Source organism: Salarias fasciatus, chromosome 12, assembly GCF_902148845.1.
Source record: "Salarias fasciatus chromosome 12, fSalaFa1.1, whole genome shotgun sequence".
NCBI classification, from domain to species: Eukaryota; Metazoa; Chordata; class Actinopteri; order Blenniiformes; family Blenniidae; genus Salarias; species Salarias fasciatus.
This window is the reverse complement of record NC_043756.1, coordinates 14,250,337-14,270,499: the sequence shown is the minus strand read 5'-3', so window position 1 is coordinate 14,270,499 and position 20,163 is coordinate 14,250,337. Positions and strand designations below refer to the sequence as shown.

The 20,163-nt window shown below is 40.3% G+C and overlaps 3 protein-coding genes across 4 annotated transcripts; 1 reads left to right on the top strand and 2 right to left on the bottom strand.

The window, feature by feature from the left end:
* Positions 1 to 5,002: 5,002 nt before the first annotated feature.
* Positions 5,003 to 7,588, bottom strand: c12h2orf68 (chromosome 12 C2orf68 homolog). The gene is made up of 4 exons (XM_030105094.1): positions 7,455 to 7,588; positions 6,278 to 6,393; positions 6,041 to 6,186; positions 5,003 to 5,962 (listed from the first exon to the last, which is right to left on the bottom strand). Exons 1-4 carry the CDS (start codon positions 7,562 to 7,564, stop codon positions 5,840 to 5,842), a joined length of 495 nt encoding a protein of 164 aa, XP_029960954.1. The 5' UTR covers positions 7,565 to 7,588; the 3' UTR covers positions 5,003 to 5,839.
* usp39 (ubiquitin specific peptidase 39) lies at positions 7,576 to 11,576 on the top strand. Of its 2 annotated transcripts, XM_030105092.1 has the most exons (14): positions 7,576 to 7,714; positions 8,007 to 8,079; positions 8,351 to 8,429; positions 8,528 to 8,622; positions 8,710 to 8,846; positions 9,100 to 9,252; positions 9,326 to 9,551; positions 9,652 to 9,726; positions 9,934 to 10,001; positions 10,141 to 10,329; positions 10,517 to 10,659; positions 10,779 to 10,914; positions 11,007 to 11,093; positions 11,444 to 11,576. In XM_030105092.1, exons 2-14 carry the CDS (start codon positions 8,019 to 8,021, stop codon positions 11,495 to 11,497), a joined length of 1,503 nt encoding a protein of 500 aa, XP_029960952.1. In that variant the 5' UTR covers positions 7,576 to 7,714; positions 8,007 to 8,018; the 3' UTR covers positions 11,498 to 11,576. The 2 variants fall into 2 exon arrangements, with proteins under 2 accessions (XP_029960952.1, XP_029960951.1); XM_030105091.1 differs by lacking the exon at positions 7,576 to 7,714 and having other exon boundaries at positions 7,902 to 8,079.
* sftpbb (surfactant protein Bb) lies at positions 11,519 to 16,259 on the bottom strand. Its single transcript, XM_030105093.1, has 11 exons — positions 16,093 to 16,259; positions 15,777 to 15,829; positions 15,560 to 15,634; positions 15,118 to 15,240; positions 13,716 to 13,838; positions 13,522 to 13,602; positions 13,257 to 13,440; positions 13,032 to 13,174; positions 12,823 to 12,903; positions 12,456 to 12,566; positions 11,519 to 12,268 (listed from the first exon to the last, which is right to left on the bottom strand). The coding sequence occupies exons 1-11, from the start codon at positions 16,142 to 16,144 to the stop codon at positions 12,224 to 12,226; spliced, it is 1,071 nt and encodes a 356-aa protein (XP_029960953.1). The 5' UTR covers positions 16,145 to 16,259; the 3' UTR covers positions 11,519 to 12,223.
* Positions 16,260 to 20,163: the final 3,904 nt, after the last annotated feature.

Genomic DNA, 20,163 nt, shown 5'->3' with positions numbered 1-20,163 from the left:
ACTTTCTCTAAATCCCAGTCAAATGTCAGACGTCTGAAAATACTTTTTATGGTTTGCCAAATAGTTTCAGGCAAATTCTTTTATTATTATTATTATTATTATTATTATTATTATTATTGTCTCAATACAGTACTTTCAATGTCAAGCAAAATAAAAAAAAGGTTCATCCCTGGTGGCTGAGACTGCTTGTTTAAATTATTATATATGAGGCAAGAAATAATGTTTTGAAATAAATGTGTAGTTTTTTTTAATCCTGTAGAAGGTTTTTACTACATTTTTAATGCATTGATGAAGTTAAGACCTGATTTGTGTAAATTCGCTGCTCCTTCATTCCATTTCACTGATTTGTGTTCAGAGACAGAGATACAATTTTGGGTGCCAGTTAAAAACATTAAGACTTTTGGTGTCCTCAAAATCTTTGAAATAATTAAAGCTATACTGAATCAGTAAGTGGTTACATATTTTCTCCCACTACACAAATGAGAAAGACACAATGGGCACATTGTGTCAGGAACAACAGTAAAAGAGAAATGATTGGTAGTAAAAGTGAAATAGATTGTGTAGAATTATAGTGTGGTCCACAAGAGCCAACTTTTAAAACCCGGAGCCCTTATAAATACTTCTGACTTTTTTCTAGCGTCTTTCATTTGAAAATAAAAAAAAGGAGTGGTTTAACTGTGCTTAATGCATTAAAAGCATTCAAGAGGCAAAAAGTGTGAAATGTACAGCGAGTAGATTCATTGTCTGTCTGAAATAGTTACATGTCGTGATTATATTTGGCAGCAGCAACACTCTGACTTTCACTATCACTTCTGGAGAAAAAACTGTGTTCAGTAAGAAAAAAAAAGCACATTTAATTAGGTTCATTTGTGGTTTTTCACAGGTGTCTGCACTCATGTCAGAGAGAAGAAAGAAATATGTCGTGAGATAAGTTTGGGCACCACACTAATTAGTTATCACCCTCAGGTGGGGGAGCAGAGGTAGTAGAGGCGTGAAGGCCTGCAGAAAAGTCCTGAAACACGGGGTCAGAAGGCACATTTTTAGAATTGTTGAAGTGACAAGAACATCTTATGCAGGAGACAAACCCCAAGAAAGGAGTATGTTTTCAAATGGTGATATGCGGCACTTTATGATTGGTGAACTTTTGCACATTAAAGATGAAAAATAAGTAACAATTCCACAGAATTTTTGGAATTTTGGGGGTTTTGTGTTTGTTGTGTTCAAATACAACTTTGTAATTTTCTTTAGGAAGCCTAAATGAATGTTATCTGATTCATCCCACTGAAGCCCATGGAGACATCTGTTGAAACATTTGTTAAAATGTTGAAGCAAGCCGTCACTGTTTTGCTTGGTATCAAGCTGTTTTCGGTTTATTAATGCTGAAAATGTTTCCAACTTTGCCAGTTGTTCTGTGTGTTTTGGGCGATTTGGTGGCTGCAGAAAAGATTTCCAGTGTTAGTGTCATGAGTAAATTTAAAGCTGGGATTCACCATATTATTTTTCTGATTTCTGGCCATACTTAGCTATTTTTTCCAGTATAAGAATACCATTTAATTTATTAGTATTCATGATTCTCCACTATGACCGTCGACCATCAGTGACCTTTACTTCGGCAATGCTCTTTTGTAACCTCAGATAATGTGGAAATCCCTTCACATCACAGCTGCCTCAGTATATGAATCCGGTCAGTTAACGCGATCAAAGCCAGCGATCCTTTATAGAGCAGCTGTGCATCTCCACTCCCACGTGGGCCTGGACCAAACATCTATATTTAACTGAAAGTTGGAGGGGGTTTGCTCTCCCACAGCCTTGAATGGACAACAGCACCCGCCACTGCCGCTCCTCTGCAGCACTGACTGAAGGTTTATGGCAGGGTTATTGTTAAAAAAAACAGGAATACAAAAACTCTTCAGGAAACTGTTTTTAAAGTCAAACTTCAAACGTGAGTTAGTGATCATCACAGCACTGCCACTAGCCCTGCAGTCTTATAAGCTCTGGTTAGAGAGCTTTAGTTGATTGTGGCGCATTGGGGACATTCGCCGAATGGTTTGTTTTTCCATAACAAAAAACAAAAAAAAAAAGACCAGAGAGACAATTTCCCACAACAAAGAGATGTATGGGCTGGTTTCTCACATGAGACCAAACAGACCGCTGTATAAACCTAACAGTATTACAGTGATAGCAGAGATAGACTAAATAATCAAGTGGATGAAAAGGCGACATCTCGTCTCGTGGAGCTTCCACTTTTCTAATCAGTGGTCGGAGTGAGGAGGGCAGAAATACCACCTGCCCCAGACAAGGTCAGCTGGTTAACCGGAAGGATTAAATGACAGCTGATGCAATATTCGCTGGTTCTTGCTCTTACCCCACTGTGATTTTTTTTAAAGAACTGAAAAAAAGACTTTGTGTTGCAGCATTTTGGATGTGATCAATCACTCAGTATCACTCCACAGTGTTTTCTCCTGTGCACCAATTGTTTCATTTTTGGGGAAATTGTCTTGTTTGTTCATGTTCGAATATTAATCAAAATGTGATTAATTGAAATTGCTTCAGAAACATCAAGGACATTCGCTTCTTAAAGTAAATAACAAACATCTGTAGTTTGTTCAGAGGGCCGCAAGCTGAACAGGGGGAGGATGGTGGGCAGGGACCTTTATAAAACACCTGGCCTGCTTTTGTCGTGGTGCAAACACCTCTGGAGAAAAGGAATGGTCTGTTTACGATGCCCTCTGTCACCCTCTCCACCCACTGCAGGTCCTTCCTCTTCTTCACTCTACAGGTTAAATTCAGGAGGCCCTGACATGACATGAATCAGCAGGATCTGAGAGACGAGAGCAGGTCTCAGCTTAATCAATACCTTGAAAGTAATAAACGCGCAGCCGCTTGAATGAACCTCCTTCACTACCAGCTTTGTTTGTGTCCGTAGTGTGTGATCCAAACTTTTATTCGTGTTGTTTCAGACTTTAGAATCATACACACCCAACTTACGTTACGATACGTTATGAAACGCTTGTCTTTAAGTTTGCTTAGTCAAGTGAGATCAGCAACATTCCCCAAGAACAGGATGCGAATGTTGACAAGACATTTAGCTGACAGGACAAATAGGGGGGGGGGGGGGGGGGGGGGCAGGAACTGTGCACTTTTGTCTTCAACAGCTTTGCATTATCAGCAGCTCCAGATCTTCATTAGCAGATTTCTAAATCTTCAGGAAAAAAAAAAGATCCAGCGAAACTCAACAGGTCGATGTTATAAAGTCACTGCACAGTTTCCCTGACAGCACAAGACAAGTAATGTTTTTTTTTTTTTTTTTTTTTTTTAATTATTGCTTATAGTTCCCAACAGAAATAATCTCTTATTGCGTGAAAAACATCAGAAAGTCAATAACTGCAACAAAAGACCACTAATTACTGATACTGGACAGGAAAAACTCTTGTCTTCCAATGCTACAGTTGGTGGGTCAGACCTTCATCTTGTCCTGTTCTCGTTGTGCACAGGACCCCAAATTCCTCCAAACAGGCCTCATTTCTCATGTCAGCTGCCACCGTCGGTGTGAATGAGTACAGGAACAGGTGAACGTCACCTGTTCACTCGATATGAGAGAACATGATGATAGTTTTTGTGGGGGGTTTAACCCTTATCAATAAAACCTTGATCTGGAAAATATCAATCAGAAACTATTAATGATATAGGTCCTTGATGTAATGTGGCAGACTATCTTCAAACATGACCAAATTCAGTCTAAAGAATGGGAGTTCCCTGAAATTTCACACAGAGTGCGTCTAAGTGTTAAATTACAAAACTGCTGGGTGTGTTACATAATTTGTTCATGTAAAGCCACACTGATCCGGGGGTTGGTGCAAAGGTGTGATTTGTGATTGGGTCACCTCCAGCCAATTGAAAAATAGTGAAACTGGAGATAATGATTTGAATCGGGGTCTCTCTCGCCACATTGGGTCACGTGTCGAACAAGGAATGAAAAGTGAGTGAGGAGGAGGGCGTGGAGGGTCTGAGGGGGAGTGTCTCTGCTCCACCAATGACTCTGAGGGACCTTCTCCTTCTTGAAAAGGGTTTGCATAACACCGAGGAGCCTTCGCCAGCCATGTGGTCAGTGGACACACTGTGCGGTTTTCCAGGCATCAATGAAAACAATCAGTTAAGCTTCTGCTGTGGTGCAGCTTCTCTGTCCAAATGTTAAGATAACTTGGTTTTTTGGGTCACGATTCTGCACATTTTAGTGCGAATGGGGAAAGTGGATTGTTGAGTTTTAACTTATTTAGCCTGTAAGGTTTTAAGCTTTAACCTAGATCCTGTTGAAAGTGTTCAAACAGGAGTTTGTTTTTGTCATTACTGGTGACCTCTGAGCAACACAAGCTTCATCTTGCTCGAAATTCACAAGCAATACTCACGTGTTTCTCAGAAATCTATAGAATTTAAAGGAAGACGGCCTAACCCTCATCCCACTGGTTCAAACTTGTTTGGTTTGCTCCAAGCAGAAAATCAGGCCGATACTAATTAAGCAGCGTTCCAGTAAGAAGATACAAAGTGCAGCACAAAGCCGTGATCCGTACTCCAGGGGTGATGCCCGGAGGTAGCACTTCAAAAAGAGTGGAATGCTGCTTTCAGGTCACAAGACCAGTCTGCTTTAAGAAAAAGAGACAATAATGTATGCGAGGTCTGCCGGTGGCATCGGAACAAAACTTCATGTGAACCCATCGCTTCTGACACTAAATTTCACTTATTTTTTTCACGATTTACTGCTGGCACTGGCAGCATCAGTCTCAGCTAAAAGCTGCCCTGTGGTGTTAGAGTTTATGGTAACCATCTGTTTGTTAAAACAAAAACAAAACAAAAAAACCCCTGCATATTCATAAAAACTGAATCCATGGCTGTTCAGTGGCTTCATCTCTGTTGTGGTGGCTGGAGGGTGAACTCAAACTGGCCTGCAGAGTTCTACAGCTGACTGATGCTGCCACCTGCTGAGGGAAAGGTGTGAAGCCATTTCAAAAACTGAAACTAATATAATTTTGCTACCCAAACATTTTATGTAATCCAAACAATTGATTTTTCAGAATAACAATAAAAGGGTCAACAAACCTCATTTCACGTAGATTAGTTCATAGGGACATCAAGAATGCATTCACATTGTTCAGGTTCAGATCCACACACAACTGGACAGCAAAAAAAAAAAAAAAGAAAAAAAAAACAGGGTTTATGTACATATATATTCTTGTTAAAAAAGCATCCTCAAAAAAATATTATAGTATCAAAAATAAAGTCTATCAACAACTTAAAATAAATAAAAACACGGAAACCTACAAAACACAGTTGCCGACACTGCTGTATTGTTTAAACCTTTCATCTTTGTATAAAAAGAACAAAAAACATTCTGTATATCTGTGGTAGATGAATATTCCTCTGAGAGCATTTTTATAAAAAAAAACCTTTTATCTGTCCTATAAAAACTAGGTCTTTGTAAACACAAGAAACATGCTGGATGGAGAAATGTGGTCAGGACACCGACTCCTGGCACAAACACGTCTAAAAACTCATATAAAGGTCCTCGATGTTGTGACTCAAGACTATGATGATCCAAAGAGTGTAAAATGTAATGACCTGATAGTCAGCTCACGACCAAACTGACCAGCAAACACCTTTTCCCTTTTGCTGAACTGAAGACAGCTTCGTCCCTTTAGAGCTGTGCTCACGGTCACTGTACACGTTCCCAGTGGCCTCGTTTCGCCCTCAACACAGCGGTGACGCCTCGGACGAACGCAGAGCTGAACATGAGCCACCGCTCCTTTCGGTGCACGTCTTCAGTCTCTACAGCGTGAAACGTCTCTCAGCGTTTGTCTCGCCGCTTGTCGATTTCTTTGCGGATCCGAACCTCCAGAGCCGCCCTCATGGCCGCGTTCAGGATGTTCTTCTCTGCAACTCGACCCACCACCTTCTCTGGCTTATCCTCCTTAAGAAGCAGAGGGAGAATGGATGAAATAAAGAAAAGCCAAACACGAAATGTTCAAACAAGAGAATGTTTATTTACCTTGTGCACAATGAAGGACGTGACAGCGCCAGAGTCCGCCTGATAGTCGAGCCAGAAGAGTTCAGTCCCCTGAGTCTCCGTCTCCGTGCTTGAGCCGCTCTCGTTCCACTCTTCAGCGTCAGCGCCGGCTCCTGGCTCGGATCCATCTACAAAAGAAGCACATGCATGCATCACTGTCACTGGCAGGTAGCGTCTGGTCATCAGAAGAAAGATTGAGACAAAGGACACTGATCATACGTCGTCTTCGGGGGTGATAAACTTGGATGTCGGGTCGACGTGGTCGTCTGGGAGTGGTTGTGTGTCTTCGCCGCTGCTGCTCTTTGGCTTGTTTTACTTCTTTGTCGTAATCATCTCTTTGAAGAAAAACAAAGTGTAACACTTGAACAAACAAAATATGACAGATTATGAAAGGGATGTAATCTAGGATGTAATCTTTTTTTTTTAATATAGTAAGATTAAAATAAAGGCGTGATGCCATGGAATCAGCTGATCCCTGATCATACCATACTCATGCTGTAACTGATAAGCACACTGTTTGGTAAAATGCCGCTGTGAGACAGTGACCTTGACCTTTGATAGATATGATATGACACTCAGACAGTGACATGAGTATCATACCATGGGGTCAATATCGACACATACAACAAGGGTTAACGCCTGACCTCAAGGCTTTCACATGATGCTGCACTGAACGTATGGCGTTGGAGAGACTTGATTTGGGGCCACTAAAGCATGATCAGCTCTCCTTTGAGTGACAGTTCAGTGTGTCAGATTTTTAAGACATTTCCACTGGGTGCTCAAGAGATTAGCTCAAAGAACATGTTCACAGTCCCATTGACCTCTGCCAAGATTTAATCAACTCTTAAAATAAAGGTGAAGGTCAATTAAAAAAAAAAAAGATTTTTAGATGTAAAATGCACTTTAAGATATATCCGAAAAAGACTTTCATAAAAGATGGATGTGAAATATTCGTATCTTTTTAGCACTGATTATCTTAGTGGAAAAGCCTTTTCAAAATCTGATTTTTCAATTTCATGCGATTATTGTTGACTGTGTATGATGTTTTTTAAGATATCAAGAAATACTCGTGGCAGTAAAAGTATTTTGGTAAGAGCATGTGTGTTAAGCAATAGATATATTTACTTTATAAATGTATGAGATCTACAGCAGTATATGAACAATGTTAACTGGGTCAGTAAAGTCAGTGGCCACTGACCATGGCCTGGTTATACTATAATTCCAGGTCTCTTTTCAACAGTGTGCCAAGTGAAAGCATGTTTTTGTGGTTTGTTAAATACAGCAGAGTTGCACGTTGAATCTTCTTTTGTCTGCAGGTCAAATCTATCTCTTGTTTATACTGTAAACAGTTACGTGTCGCCTGCTAGCTTTAGCTAAAGGTTGTTCAGGAAATCACCTCGCAATCTGGTTCCTCCGGATATGGTGCAGGAAGCCGTGGCTCATGTCCAAACGGCCTCCGGGTTTGTATTTCAGCTCGTGGACCCCGTCCTCTTTTAAAATATCCATTGCAGTGCACAGCTTGGAGGCAGTGAGTGGGTTTGTGAATAAATGAGCCGAAATTTGGTCAATCACGGCCGTGTGTACCGACAAAAAGCTACATGGCTAGCTAATGGTAAATAGTGGTTCATCCCGACGCTCCCGGAGTTTTGAAACTTGGTAAGAACAGAACATTTCTGCATTAGAGTTGAATCATTTCAATATATAAAGAGGAAATTACCTTTATGTTGAAAATCCTACTCTCAGAGGTTAAAGATATACACCTTGATTTAGTTAAGCCGCAGATGAAGGCTTGATGTGGTCATCGGTGTCACTCCGGGTTAGTTTTTAGTCTGCCATTCGGCTGCAGCGACATACAACCACCGCGACTTTCGAGGCGCTCGGTGTGTGTAAACCATTCAGCACTTCTGTGTAACTTAATGTGTGTTTTGCCTGTCGTTTCATCATTCAGGCAACGATTACGATGGTCTCTGTTAAACGAGAACGAGAGATTGACTTGGACGACGACGATAATGACGATGGAGGTAAGTTTCACTTGTCGTCAGTTGTACGTTTGGTCAGGCTGTAGCTTTAGCCGCTTTGTGCGCTCGATTTGTCACACAGGCTCGCCTGGTTTGACATGCGGCTTGCCAATTACCGCCTCTCCTGAAATTCACCGCCCCTCCAAAGCACCCTTGGTGTGGAAAACATACGTCCCTAAGCTAGCTATGCTAAGCTAGCTACCATGTATTGCTAACTCTGCTAAAAATATCAACATTTTTGATTTCTATTTTAATGAATAATTTCTTGTTATAGTGGCAAGAAAAATAGGACGGGGACGAGTAGTAGAAGACCGAAGAAGCCGCCATTGCCCTTATCTTGACACCATAAACAGGCAAGTCACAGTTTTCAATTGTATTATATACACATATGACATACGACATGACTTTCCTCCTCTACCTCATTCTGATGTACTACTTGTTTGTCTTTTAGGAGTGTTTTGGACTTTGATTTTGAGAAGCTCTGCTCCATCTCTCTGTCACACATCAACGTATATGCTTGTCTTATATGCGGGAAATACTTCCAAGGTTGGTAACTTAATTAAGTTGACTTTATAGCCTGCGATTATGCACCGTGGTTTATTTTTGGGCTCACTCATGTGCACCGTCCTGCAGGTAGAGGCCTGAAGTCTCATGCATACACTCACAGTGTGCAGTTCACCCATCATGTGTTCCTCAATCTGCACACCCTCAAGTTCTACTGTCTGCCTGATAATTACGAGATCATTGACTCCTCTCTAGAAGACATCACGGTAAGTTAAGTAGTTTTTTCAATGTTTTGCTTTGCATTTTTGACCATACCAGATAAAGTGTTCGTGTTGTTTACTCCCTGAGTTAAAGGTTTCAATTGTATGTGAGTGAATCAAAAGTCACATCTGGGTCATATGTAATTACATGTTGAATATTCTATACTTTTTTTCAACATATGAAAGTGTTTATTGTGGCATTACTGATGAAATGCAAATGCATTTAGCATTGTGTTTTGATGACCACATTCTTTTACAGTATGTGCTCAAGCCGACTTTCACCAAACAGCACATCGCTGGGCTGGACAAGCAGGGTAAACTTTACAGAGCGTATGATGGCACAACTTACCTGCCAGGCATTGTTGGACTAAACAACATCAAAGCCAATGACTATGCCAATGTGGTGTTACAGGTATGAGGCGCTGCCACTGTTACATAGACTTTAAATAATGTCGAAAACATCAACATTTGCCTCTTTATCTCAGGCTTTCTCCAACGTTCCACCTCTGCGAAACTATTTCTTGGAGGAGGAGAACTACAGAGGAATCCGCAGGCCACCGGGGGATATTATGTTTCTGTTGGTGCAGAGATTTGGTGAGCTGATGCGCAAACTTTGGAATCCGAGAAACTTCAAGGCTCACGTGTCTCCCCATGAGATGCTGCAGGCAGTGGTGTTGTGCAGCAAGAAGAACTTCCAAATTACCAAGCAAGGTAAGCCTTCAAACATCCACAAGTTTGTGTGATGCCTCAGAATTGCAGCATGTGTTAGAGACTTGATCATAATGCTGATTGATTCTTCCCTGTGTTTTAGGGGATGCTGTGGACTTTATGACGTGGTTCCTGAACGCTCTCCATGGTGCTCTCGGCGGAACGAAGAAAAAGCCATGTGAGTGTCCAAAGGCTCAGTGTTTTGACTTAAAATGATCAGGTTTAATATACGCTAATCTGGTATTTGTTGTGATACTTAAAAAAAGCATGCACTAATACACTGTATTTGTTCTAAATAAGTAGTAAGATGTAAAATGTAGACTCCTTTAGCACTGGAAGATAAACACCAGCTAACCAGTGCCATCTTCCCCTTCTCTGTTCACAGCAATCATTACAAAAGCATTCCAGGGCTCCATGCGGATCTTCTCAAAGAAACTTCCACACCCAGATTTAGTGAGTTTCATGCTTATGTTTATTTGTCCATCTTAAAGATTAGGATGGGAGGTGGAGTGGAGGATGGAGGCTGGAGTCAGCCTCATCATTTTACAGCCTTTTCTATACTTATTACTAATCCATGTTTTTTTTATTTCAGCTACCGGAGGAGAAGGAGGCTTTGCTTGTGACAGAGGAATACCAGGAGCAGATGTCCGAGTCTACCTTTCTCTTTTTGACCCTTGACCTCCCCACAGCGCCGCTGTACAAGGATGAGAAAGAGCAGCTAATTATCCCGCAGGTCCCCCTCTTCAACATCCTGGGCAAGTTCAATGGCAGCACAGAGAAGGTACAAGTCTCCCACATCTCACTGTGACAGTTACAGGCACAATAAAGGAAAAATACCATGTTTCAGCAGAGTATTTGACGTACAGTGAAATCCCCACAAAAAGTCCTCAGTTTGATCTGAGCGCCACACAGTTAAAAGATGTTGTATGTGTCACCATATATTACGTTTGTGTCTCGTTCGCTTTCAGGAATACAAAACCTACAAGGAAAATTTTCTGAAAAGGTTCCAGTTGACCAAACTGCCTCCGTACCTCATCTTTTGCATCAAAAGATTCACAAAGAACAACTTCTTTGTGGAAAAGAATCCCACAATCGTCAACTTCCCAATCACGTAAGTGTTCATATCTGACATGAAGTGAATCTGTTCATGGAAATGAATGGTTCTTATTAATGGATTACATAACTCTGTTTCTGTCAGTCGTAACACTTACCGTCTATTTGCCACAACAGGAATGTGGACCTCCGCGAGTACTTGACAGAAGAAGCTCAAGCTACAGAGAAAAACACGACATACGACCTCGTTGCAAACGTGGTGCATGATGGGAAGCCCACAGAGGGGGCATACAGAATACACGTTCTGCATCACGTGAGTTTTGCACAGACATCGATAAATAGATCTGTTATTTCTTTCTAAACAAATACCGGTGATGAGTAACTGCATCGACGCTGTTCCACCAGGGAACCGGGAAGTGGTACGAGATGCAGGACCTGCAGGTGACGGACATCCTCCCTCAGATGATCACACTGTCGGAGGCTTACATTCAGGCAAGTCTTTTGGAAAATGGTCTCTTTCGTCAAACATCCAGACACGGGATTTGCCCTCTCTGCTCTATCATGCACTCATGTCAAACAGCAGACAGGTGGTGCTCTAGAAGTAAGGAAGAGAGCTTGTAAGCAGAAGTTCTGCTTTTTTCACCTGTTTTACCATCACTTTTACCAACACTAATACAGTGTCAGACGTTGACTTTATGTGAATGCTTTGTATTATATGTATTTATTTTTAAAGTATTTACATTTTTGAGTATTGTTGGTCCAATTTGTCCAAAATACATCAAGGATTGTATTATGTCAATATATGAACTTAATTAGGATTCCTTTGTTTTCTTCCCTCCCAGATCTGGAAGCGACAAGAGAATCAGGATGACACAAACAACCACGCCGGGGTGTAAGTGAGCCGGAATGTTTCTCTGTGTGGATCAGCAAACCTTTGGTCATTTATTTGGATTTACAATGGGTCTCCAAGGTGATTTTTATACAATCAGGCATTGAGAGTTTCAAGAGAACATCTGGACATTTTGTACATCTCAGAAAAAAAAGCAAACACATGTAAATGTTGACATGTCTTCTTCACAGTTTGATGTTTTTAATATGTTGAAGTTTCTTAATAAACCAGATATAATCCACAGATCTGACTGCATGTCACATTTTACCAACACAACCTTGGTTTTATGTCATTTCAGAAGTTTTATTGATTTATTGCTATGTGGTCATCTGAGTCCAGGATTGTCATCAGAAGAATTATAGAGCAGGTGAAGTAGTTCTCTGGTGCCATTTAAGATATAAGAGCTCATCTGATGGCTTTTACACGTTCTCACATTCATAGTGCATCTGCAGTAATAATCTTAACTATGTTCACAAATCACAGCACAAACAGAAATTTCTGACTGAAGCCCAGCCTCAGTTTTGTAAGACTTCATGCAAACCTTAATACTTCATCATAGAGATTCATGGACATCAACAACAGCATGTGAAACTCATCATTTACGTGGAAACTAAGTAGCTTGTTAGTGCGTAACATTTCTAAAATATCATTGCTTGTCAACACATCACATTTGAAGAAAGTGAGTCATCGTGCGCTCCTAAATTGAACGCTGCAGTCGGCTTTGCAGGGTGCTTCACACATTCTTCTTCCACATGTATCTCTCACAGAAGGCCTGATTCTGCAGATTAAACAGGAATAAGGTCAAACATGTTGCAGAATTTATTTTAAACTGTTTAAAAGCGAGAGTGTCTGCAAATAATCTAAACATAGAAACCAATAGAAGGCTTTAAAGATGTTAAACAGGTTGGTTGGCAGGTTGGTTACTTTCTGGAGCAGAACTAGAAGTGGTCATGACTTTCACTTACGCCACATTTCTGAGCAGTTTCGATGTCTCTGCACCAGTAGCTCGGTCCCCAAGTACAGTGATTCTTCCCCAGCAGCTCCACCTTCTTTGAGGCGATGCACAGATCCACTTTCTGCAGCACAATCGACAGAGGAACCACGTGATCAGGAGATGAAATGGAAACACTTGATTCAGATTATGAGCGTGTTGTGTAGGTAAGACTTAAGAGTAGGTGGATTCTGAAAACTGCTGATTACAACATTGCTGAAGGTTTCTCACTATGACTACTCAATGTGTTGCAGAATTGTAACTTCTGTCTGAAGCCTTGGCCCATCTGAATTTTCACTGTTGTCCTTTAGTTACAATGGGTCATTTTCCATCATTCTTACTTCACAAACATGTGGAGCGTCCATCTGGTTTCCCAAAACCTTCTGCAGCTGTGAGCCATAGACTCTGGTGAAGGCATCACACTAAAACACAGTAAAAACATTTCATGTTGACATGGTCGTCTGTAAAGATGCCTGATTTATAACCTCAAATTATTTAACTAAAAACTATTTTTTTTAAAAAATGGCTGGATTAAGAATTTTAGTTTGACCTTGGGAATGGCACGGGGGTGAAGGTCACACACGGAGTCCAGGAAGGCAGAAGTCTGAGATTCAGAGGCGTTGAGGCCGAGGTGCAGTCGGCTCAGCACGGCCAGGGTGCGACAGGACTCACAGTCCAGGGGCTTGATCACCTCTGGAACGTTAACCCTGCTTAGTGACGCTGAGGAAACGTGAGCGTCCGCTTTAATCTGGAGGCGAACAAGACTGAGACCAACCTGGAACGGGCTGCTCGTTAAACAAGCAGAGGTGCAGGAGAGTGCAGATGGTGTGAGGCGCGGCAGAGGACAAAAGAAACTCCACGATCTCCACGCCGTATTTGTCGACAAAATCATCACACTGGTCTTTGTAGCTTTTTGGTATGAGATCACAGACTTCCCCCATGAGCTCCTTCAAAGTGTCCTGAAGGGCAGGAAGAGATGGAAGAAGTCACACTTTGAAATCATGTGCAGCTGTGTTGATATGAAATATTGAAAGACGTACCTCAGTCACATTTTGAGGCAACAGAGTCTCCAGCTTCTTTATGATAAACAGGCACAGGGTGCAAACCGGATTGAATTGCTCCTGCAGAAAGACCATCCGGAAATGAGGGCCAAGTTTATAAAACACAAGAAATGGCAACGCAAAGAGTCACTTCACTGTTATTTCATATTATGCTTCTGCTTTCTCAAACTGACCTTAGTTTCAGAAGCGAGTGCAGAGCTGGATTCTGCTTTATCGGTCTCAGAGTGGAGAAGTTTCTGTTTTTCCTTGTTGCCCAAAGCGCAGAGTCCAAAAGCCTCACAGGTTTCTCGTGGTTTCTGCAAAAATATAAAATCTTTAGATGTGTTATTTATTGGAGATACAGTCAAGTCGGCCCCAAGCTAACTCGCAGGGCTCTCAAGTCTCAGGCATTGAGCTGACAGTCACGCATTTCGGTCTTTTGTCACACACTCACATCACACATTGTATTTCTCACGCTGAAAAAAAAAATACCGGTAAATTTGTCTGGTGCGCCGCTGCTATGAAACAGTAATTCACTGCTTTCAGCCTGGTTTTTCCTCCTGCGAAGTCCACTTGAGCTGACATGAAGTTTGTGCAAAGAAAGAAGGAACTTATTGGTGCTGAACTGAACTGAATGGTGAGTTGTGTTATACATATTACAGTGACAAAATGATTTAAATGAAAGTGCATAATGTGAAATACTGTTAATATTTACATTAAATGAATAATGATTAAATATGATGCACTTTATTGTGTTTTGCAAAAAAAAAAGCTTTAAAACTGATACATTGTTGTCAACTCCTCACTTAGGAACGTTCTAAATGACGTCATCTTCTAATTTGTATAGAGGCTCATTTGCATATCTAGGTCAAATTAGATGATGACGTCATTTAAAACGATACATTGTTGCAAACTCCTCAGTCAGGAAGGTTCTAAATGACATCTTCATACAGAAAGAAGGAACCATATTGGTGCAAAGTGAGTCACGTGAAGTGACAGAGCTACAGCCATAGAGATCATTTAAAGGCAGCTTTTAAATGGAAGTACAGATATCTATTGTCATACATCTATTGTGTTTTATTATTCTTTTGCAAATGTAGAAATGCTATCTACAGTTACAAATCAAATTTGACTGGTGCTTTGTCTCATGTTATCACACAGCAACATCTGAATAATTTAGAATGATTTGAATTTGAATTGATTTGAAAGTCTTTTATTTGTCCCACAGGGGGAAAATGCAGTGTTCCAGCAGCACAGAGAAAAGAAATAGAAATGGAATAGAAATGTAAAATGTGAAAATTTACAAAGCCCAACCATACATAGAAAAATTAAATATAATTAAAATATACTTTTAGGACATGCACATAACTACACTATAATAACAGGAGATATGAATTAAATATAATTTAAATATACATTTAACACAGACATATGTACAATATAATAGAAAAATGTGAGAAACACAAAAAATATCTACAGGAGTTTCACAGAGCTGAATGGATGATGATGGATGATTGAGAGCCCTGCAAGTTTGCATGGGGCCGACTTGACTGTAAGATGACTGTATGATGAGAGATCTAAACAAGGTCAACTCACCAGGTGTGCAGGTGTTTGCTGCAGGACCTTTGGTAGGTAAGTCTTCAGCTGAGCCTCGCATTCATACGCCTGTTCTTTGGGAAGGCGCTGGCACAAAGCATGCAGGGCTTTGTACACAGTCTCCTGCAAATGCACAGTAGTTAGTTTTGTATTTTATAGAAAGTGAAGTCTGAATTTTTTTTCCTACACAAGGCTCCATCGAAATCCAGAGCTCAAACATTAATTCTTCCTACATGTATGTTGTTTTTAGTGCTGTTACATTTTGCATATTTACTATGAAGAAAACCATATCTGAAGAAAGCCATATCTGAGTACAAAGTTGTTTTAACACATTTCTAGACTGGTGTTACTTCTCGTTTCTTTATTGCCCAGCCCATGCAGCTAAAAGGAGAGAAAACAGTGAAGTGAAAGTAGGTGGAAACTGATCAGTGGGTTGCTTTACCTTAGTGTCACTGCTGGAAATCATGTTAGTGGACAGCTGAATGATCTCACTGCATTCTGGACACATATCCACAGTCTAAAAAGGAGGAAGGAACATATGTATAACATTTTAACCATACCAGGTAGGGACAGTGAGATTAGATAGCAAGGGAAACAACTTTGTAGACAAATATATCTGTAAAGTAGTGTTGCCATATGTATGTTTTATCAAGCTTTACCAGAGATGCCTGACTGATTAAAGACACAGGGTCGATGATGAGCCTGGAGGATCCTTCAGTGCCAACACCCAGACATGAAACAGAAATGACACAAGGATTTTATTTAATTCTATAGAGATATAACTAGAGTGAATAACAATTAAATTGGTTGAGGATGGGTTGGAAACATGTTAGTTCCTTTAAAAAAAAAATTGCCGTGATTCTTTGAAATCCTAAATCCTAATCATATATTAGTTATTTTCAGAAATTAATATAAATGGCGGCAGGTTTAATGGCGAAGGGCCCAGAGGATGCTGATATAGTAAATAAACCTTACCGGAGCTAAAAGACAGGGCCACGATCAGCAGGACAAACGCCGAGGCTGCCATGTCTTCAGGGAGCAGAGTACGGAAATGAAGCGCAGATGATCCTCCTAAAAAACAAACAGCAGTGTTATTGTTGTCCGAGTCGCTCCGGAAACGCAGATTGAGCGTCTCAGCCTATCAGGGCGCTAAAGCCCGCAGTGCGCATGCGCACTACGAGCCGGGTCATCAAAAACCCTTCAGTTTCTGTTTCAATTCAACTGCAGTTTAATTTATTTAGTTTAATTTCATTAATTGATTGATCCAGACCTTCTGATGGACTTTCTGAATAGATTTGCTCCTCCCCTGTATCCCCTGAACTAATATACTGAACTTGACCAGACATTCATAAATGCATTTTAAAAATTCCAGTTTCACTGCTGGTCTTTTCAAGTCAACTTCAAGAAAGTTTACATTTAAAAAAATTATGAGAAATTGATCCCCAGTGAATTCTGCTAATTACTAGGAGCATAGAAGTAAATACAATCACGACATTAGAATTTCAAAGAAAAAAATCTACAATTTTAGCAAGGTTTCAGACAACATAAAATTAACAGGGAGCGCTATCAGTCACATTCTGAAGAGTGAAGAGGCCTCTGGTTCTCTGATCCCCGAAATGGGTGTAAATTCCAACACATGGAGAACCAGATTTATAAACAAGCAAACAGAAAATATTCCTGATTAAAGACAGATTTCTAGGCGGCCAGAAGATGGCAGCAGATATTTGACTTTAACAGCCCTGTATAAACTGAAGCTTTCCACTGATGAATGATTTTAGTAGTTTCTTTATGTATCACCTTCCTCGTCTGTCAGGGTCAGTACCGACCAGGTTTAATTTTCAGATGCATGAAAATGCTACATAAATTTGTGTATTGTATAGAGACTTTTTGACTTTTTCAGAAACTTATATAAACTAAATAAAATAAAATAGAAATGATAAAATACTTTGGTGAAAATTATGACCTGCACCTCTTTGTTTAAAGAGGCCTCACTTTACTATTTACTACTGCAACAACACATCATCAGTAGGGTAAAACTAACCGGTCTCACGACAGTCTGGTCCAGGTTCTGGATCAGTTCCCCGTAGATGAACTACGCGGAGGAGCGGTCGTCAGGCTTGGACACGGGCAAGTCACTTTTATATAACAACATCCTCAACAAGTTTGACATGACAGAATGAAAGTGTACCTTCTATCAGTGTGTGAAGCCTGGTGACCCCATATGTCTTCTGTTATCTTATACAGTAGATTTATTTTAATATTTATATTTAGTACATCTATATTTCAGGGAAACAAATTAAAACATTTGGTCAAATGATTCATTGGCTTTATTATCAACATGCTGTAGATTTTGAAGTGTTAAATTGTTTGAACAACAAACATGAAATCTTTTTTTTTTAGAGAACTAAAACAGTTAAACCTTGATGTACTCTCTTTACAGCTCTCAGCCATACATGTATGATCAGAATTTGAAACTTGCTTAATTAAGTAGCCCAGCCTGAAATGCTGTACAAGGGTGGTGTTTTAAATGACGTCAGTGGATGCTTGGAGGGTTTTCTGAGACGCATCTAATGTGCACATTAAATAGTAATGTCACTTCATGTTGCACAGCTGCTTTAATTCATTAGTGCTTTTTTAATGAGTCACAAAACTTATAAAACATCATTGACCTACTTGTTGTTGCGATTTTTATACTGAAATATGCATTCTACAAGGACATCAAATTAATTGTCAGCTCAGTGATACTGGATGTAGCTACTGGACACATTCATCATTTTTTTTTTTTTTTTTTTTTTTTTTATTTATTACCTGTCCTGTCCAGCATGGAAGCAGCAGAATGGAAGTCTAGCTGCTGTTACGTGCCCGGTAGATTTGCTCTTCTGAGAGGAGCTTGTAAGTATCAAGCTCCTCTTGTTAACATGCTTTCTTAATTCATTTTATTTATTTTGAGTACTGATGCATGATATTGCTGGACCTGACAGGGGGACAGAAAGGCACGTAAAGAGTCAGAAAGTGAACGAAACAAACAAGTGAAAAGACAAGCAAACAACAACAACAACAACAAAAAAAGAGGGAAGAGAGTGAAAAGATGCGACGGTCTTTAATTGACATTGACACTCCAGACGACCGGCTACTGCACCTGCATAAAGATATGACAAAGGGAATCCTATGGACTTTTGTTCGAGATTATAGCTGGTAGTGAACTGGGGCGTGCAAATTGAGGATTAAGGTATGGAATTACACCAGAGCATCAGGAGAGGCCCATTACACATAACCATCAGCCCAACACATCACAAGAAATCTAGGTAACTGAGTCCACATGCAGAATATGGAGAGTGATTGAAGATTATTTAAAGGTGAGCGTGATCATGCAAATGTGACAGTGATCATGCGTATATAACCTCTGACCCCTGAGAAGACCAGAAGCAGGCTGGAAAGGCCCTCGGGGCCCGGACTACCGGCGGCCATCCCAGAGCCCTGATCGAAGCCACTCCCCGAGGCAGACGTCCAACCAAGTCATTCACATGTATTTAATTTCATTAAAAGTGATGCCATACAAAGGCGAATAGCTTAAATTTTGAATGCTGCTTTTTAATTATGTGGCAGTCCCACATAAGATTTTGGACAGCGGATTCTTTAATAGACCAGTAAAAAGCGAGACACTGTGGTTGCCCACATTATGTATACTTAAGTACATCATTTCTTTTAATGTTCTCTAGTCTAAGCAAAGTTATGTGGGGTGGAGCTATTTTGAACTGACAGCAGGTGACAGAGGATTTCCAGGACGAGCTGGCATTCCTGAATTCACATGGACTTGTAGACCGGTAACCATCAGTTGCCATCCACTGAAAACCACCCAACAGAATCAAAACTTAAGCACTTCTACATCATGCCTTTCATTTACATTGTCAAACAGATAAAAACTGCAAAAAAGGTGACTTCCTCATTGCGATAATGATCCATAGCAGTCTGATATTACTAAAAACTTGAAGCTGTGGACATATTTTATATTTTTATTTCTATTTTTCATTTCATTGGCTCGTACTTAGGAATTTTCACGGCCTTCCAAAGTCAACAAATACTTATGTTCTTTCAAGGCTGCCAAAGTGTGTTCGTTGTGAATGGCTCACTGTCAATGGGTGTGTACATACTGCCACATCATCAAAGGATGAGTTAATTTAAAATGATTACTGAAAAGCTTTCATAACCATGTGTAATATTTCCTGGTATTATACAAGGGAGGATTTGAATTTTTACTCTGTTTTTCAGTTTACATTTGAAATGTATCCTGCAAGCAAACTTATCATTCACACTGAATGTGATCACCTATTCAAAATACATATTTTTTAACAAATTCATATTACCGTGGATAATTAAACTTTAAATATGGCTTTTGTTGAATTTGTGTGATGACTTGATGACTTCAAACATTTATTTATATTGTCAACTAATACTGATCTTCCTACTTTACAGTCAAATCTGCTGGTACTGAGAAGATTATAAGCCACGCACTGTAAGCTCTGTTCGTTGAAAGACGCTGTCAGAAGGGAGCGCCTCGCGTAAACACGTCAAGCGTTGTCGGATGTCTTGAGTTAGCTGACTTTCTGAACTCGCTCACAGCAACATATTAGACACAGTGGTTCAGTACCTTCTGCTAAGTTGAGTCAAAACTGGAAGACAAAGAAAAAGATTTCAAAACTGCTTTAATGAAAGGTGAGTTCTCCACTGCTGTGCCCACTGGCTGAGAGCACAGAAAATCATTTTTTTTTTTTCAGCTTTTCCTTCCTGGAGTGATTTACTGACATGCTTACATGTCCCTCATCTTGGGAAACACGATTACGTGCACAGAGAAGGAGGACTCTGTCACACACCGGGCCTTTCCCTCATGTTCACCTGCTGCAGGCAAGCCTAACCAAGCCCCACAAACCCATTTATTCAGTGTGGGAATTCAACTGAAAAAAAACATTTCCTGTTCCTCAACAAGTCCACAGTTCAATCTAAAAAAGGAGTCACCTGTTAGCGTTCAACATGGTCTCAAACCTATTT

What these genes read in the sequence shown, in the direction of transcription:
- c12h2orf68 (XM_030105094.1), bottom strand. Translation starts at nt 7,564, where the DNA reads ATGGATATTTTAAAAGAGGACGGGGTCCACGAGCTGAAATACAAACCC. An exon ending in CGGAGGAACCAGATTGCGAG is followed by an intron (nt 6,394 to 7,454) that starts GTGATTTCCTGA and finishes TTTTCTTCAAAG; the next exon opens with AGATGATTACGACAAAGAAG. An exon ending in CGTCCTTCATTGTGCACAAG is followed by an intron (nt 5,963 to 6,040) that starts GTAAATAAACAT and finishes CTGCTTCTTAAG; the next exon opens with GAGGATAAGCCAGAGAAGGT.
- usp39 (XM_030105092.1), top strand. Translation starts at nt 8,019, where the DNA reads ATGGTCTCTGTTAAACGAGAACGAGAGATTGACTTGGACGACGACGAT. An exon ending in CGACGATAATGACGATGGAG is followed by an intron (nt 8,080 to 8,350) that starts GTAAGTTTCACT and finishes TTCTTGTTATAG; the next exon opens with TGGCAAGAAAAATAGGACGG. An exon ending in TATCTTGACACCATAAACAG is followed by an intron (nt 8,430 to 8,527) that starts GCAAGTCACAGT and finishes TTTGTCTTTTAG; the next exon opens with GAGTGTTTTGGACTTTGATT.
- sftpbb (XM_030105093.1), bottom strand. Translation starts at nt 16,144, where the DNA reads ATGGCAGCCTCGGCGTTTGTCCTGCTGATCGTGGCCCTGTCTTTTAGC. An exon ending in TTTCCAGCAGTGACACTAAG is followed by an intron (nt 15,241 to 15,559) that starts GTAAAGCAACCC and finishes GTGCATTTGCAG; the next exon opens with GAGACTGTGTACAAAGCCCT. An exon ending in ACGCTCCACATGTTTGTGAA is followed by an intron (nt 12,567 to 12,822) that starts GTAAGAATGATG and finishes ATTGTGCTGCAG; the next exon opens with AAAGTGGATCTGTGCATCGC.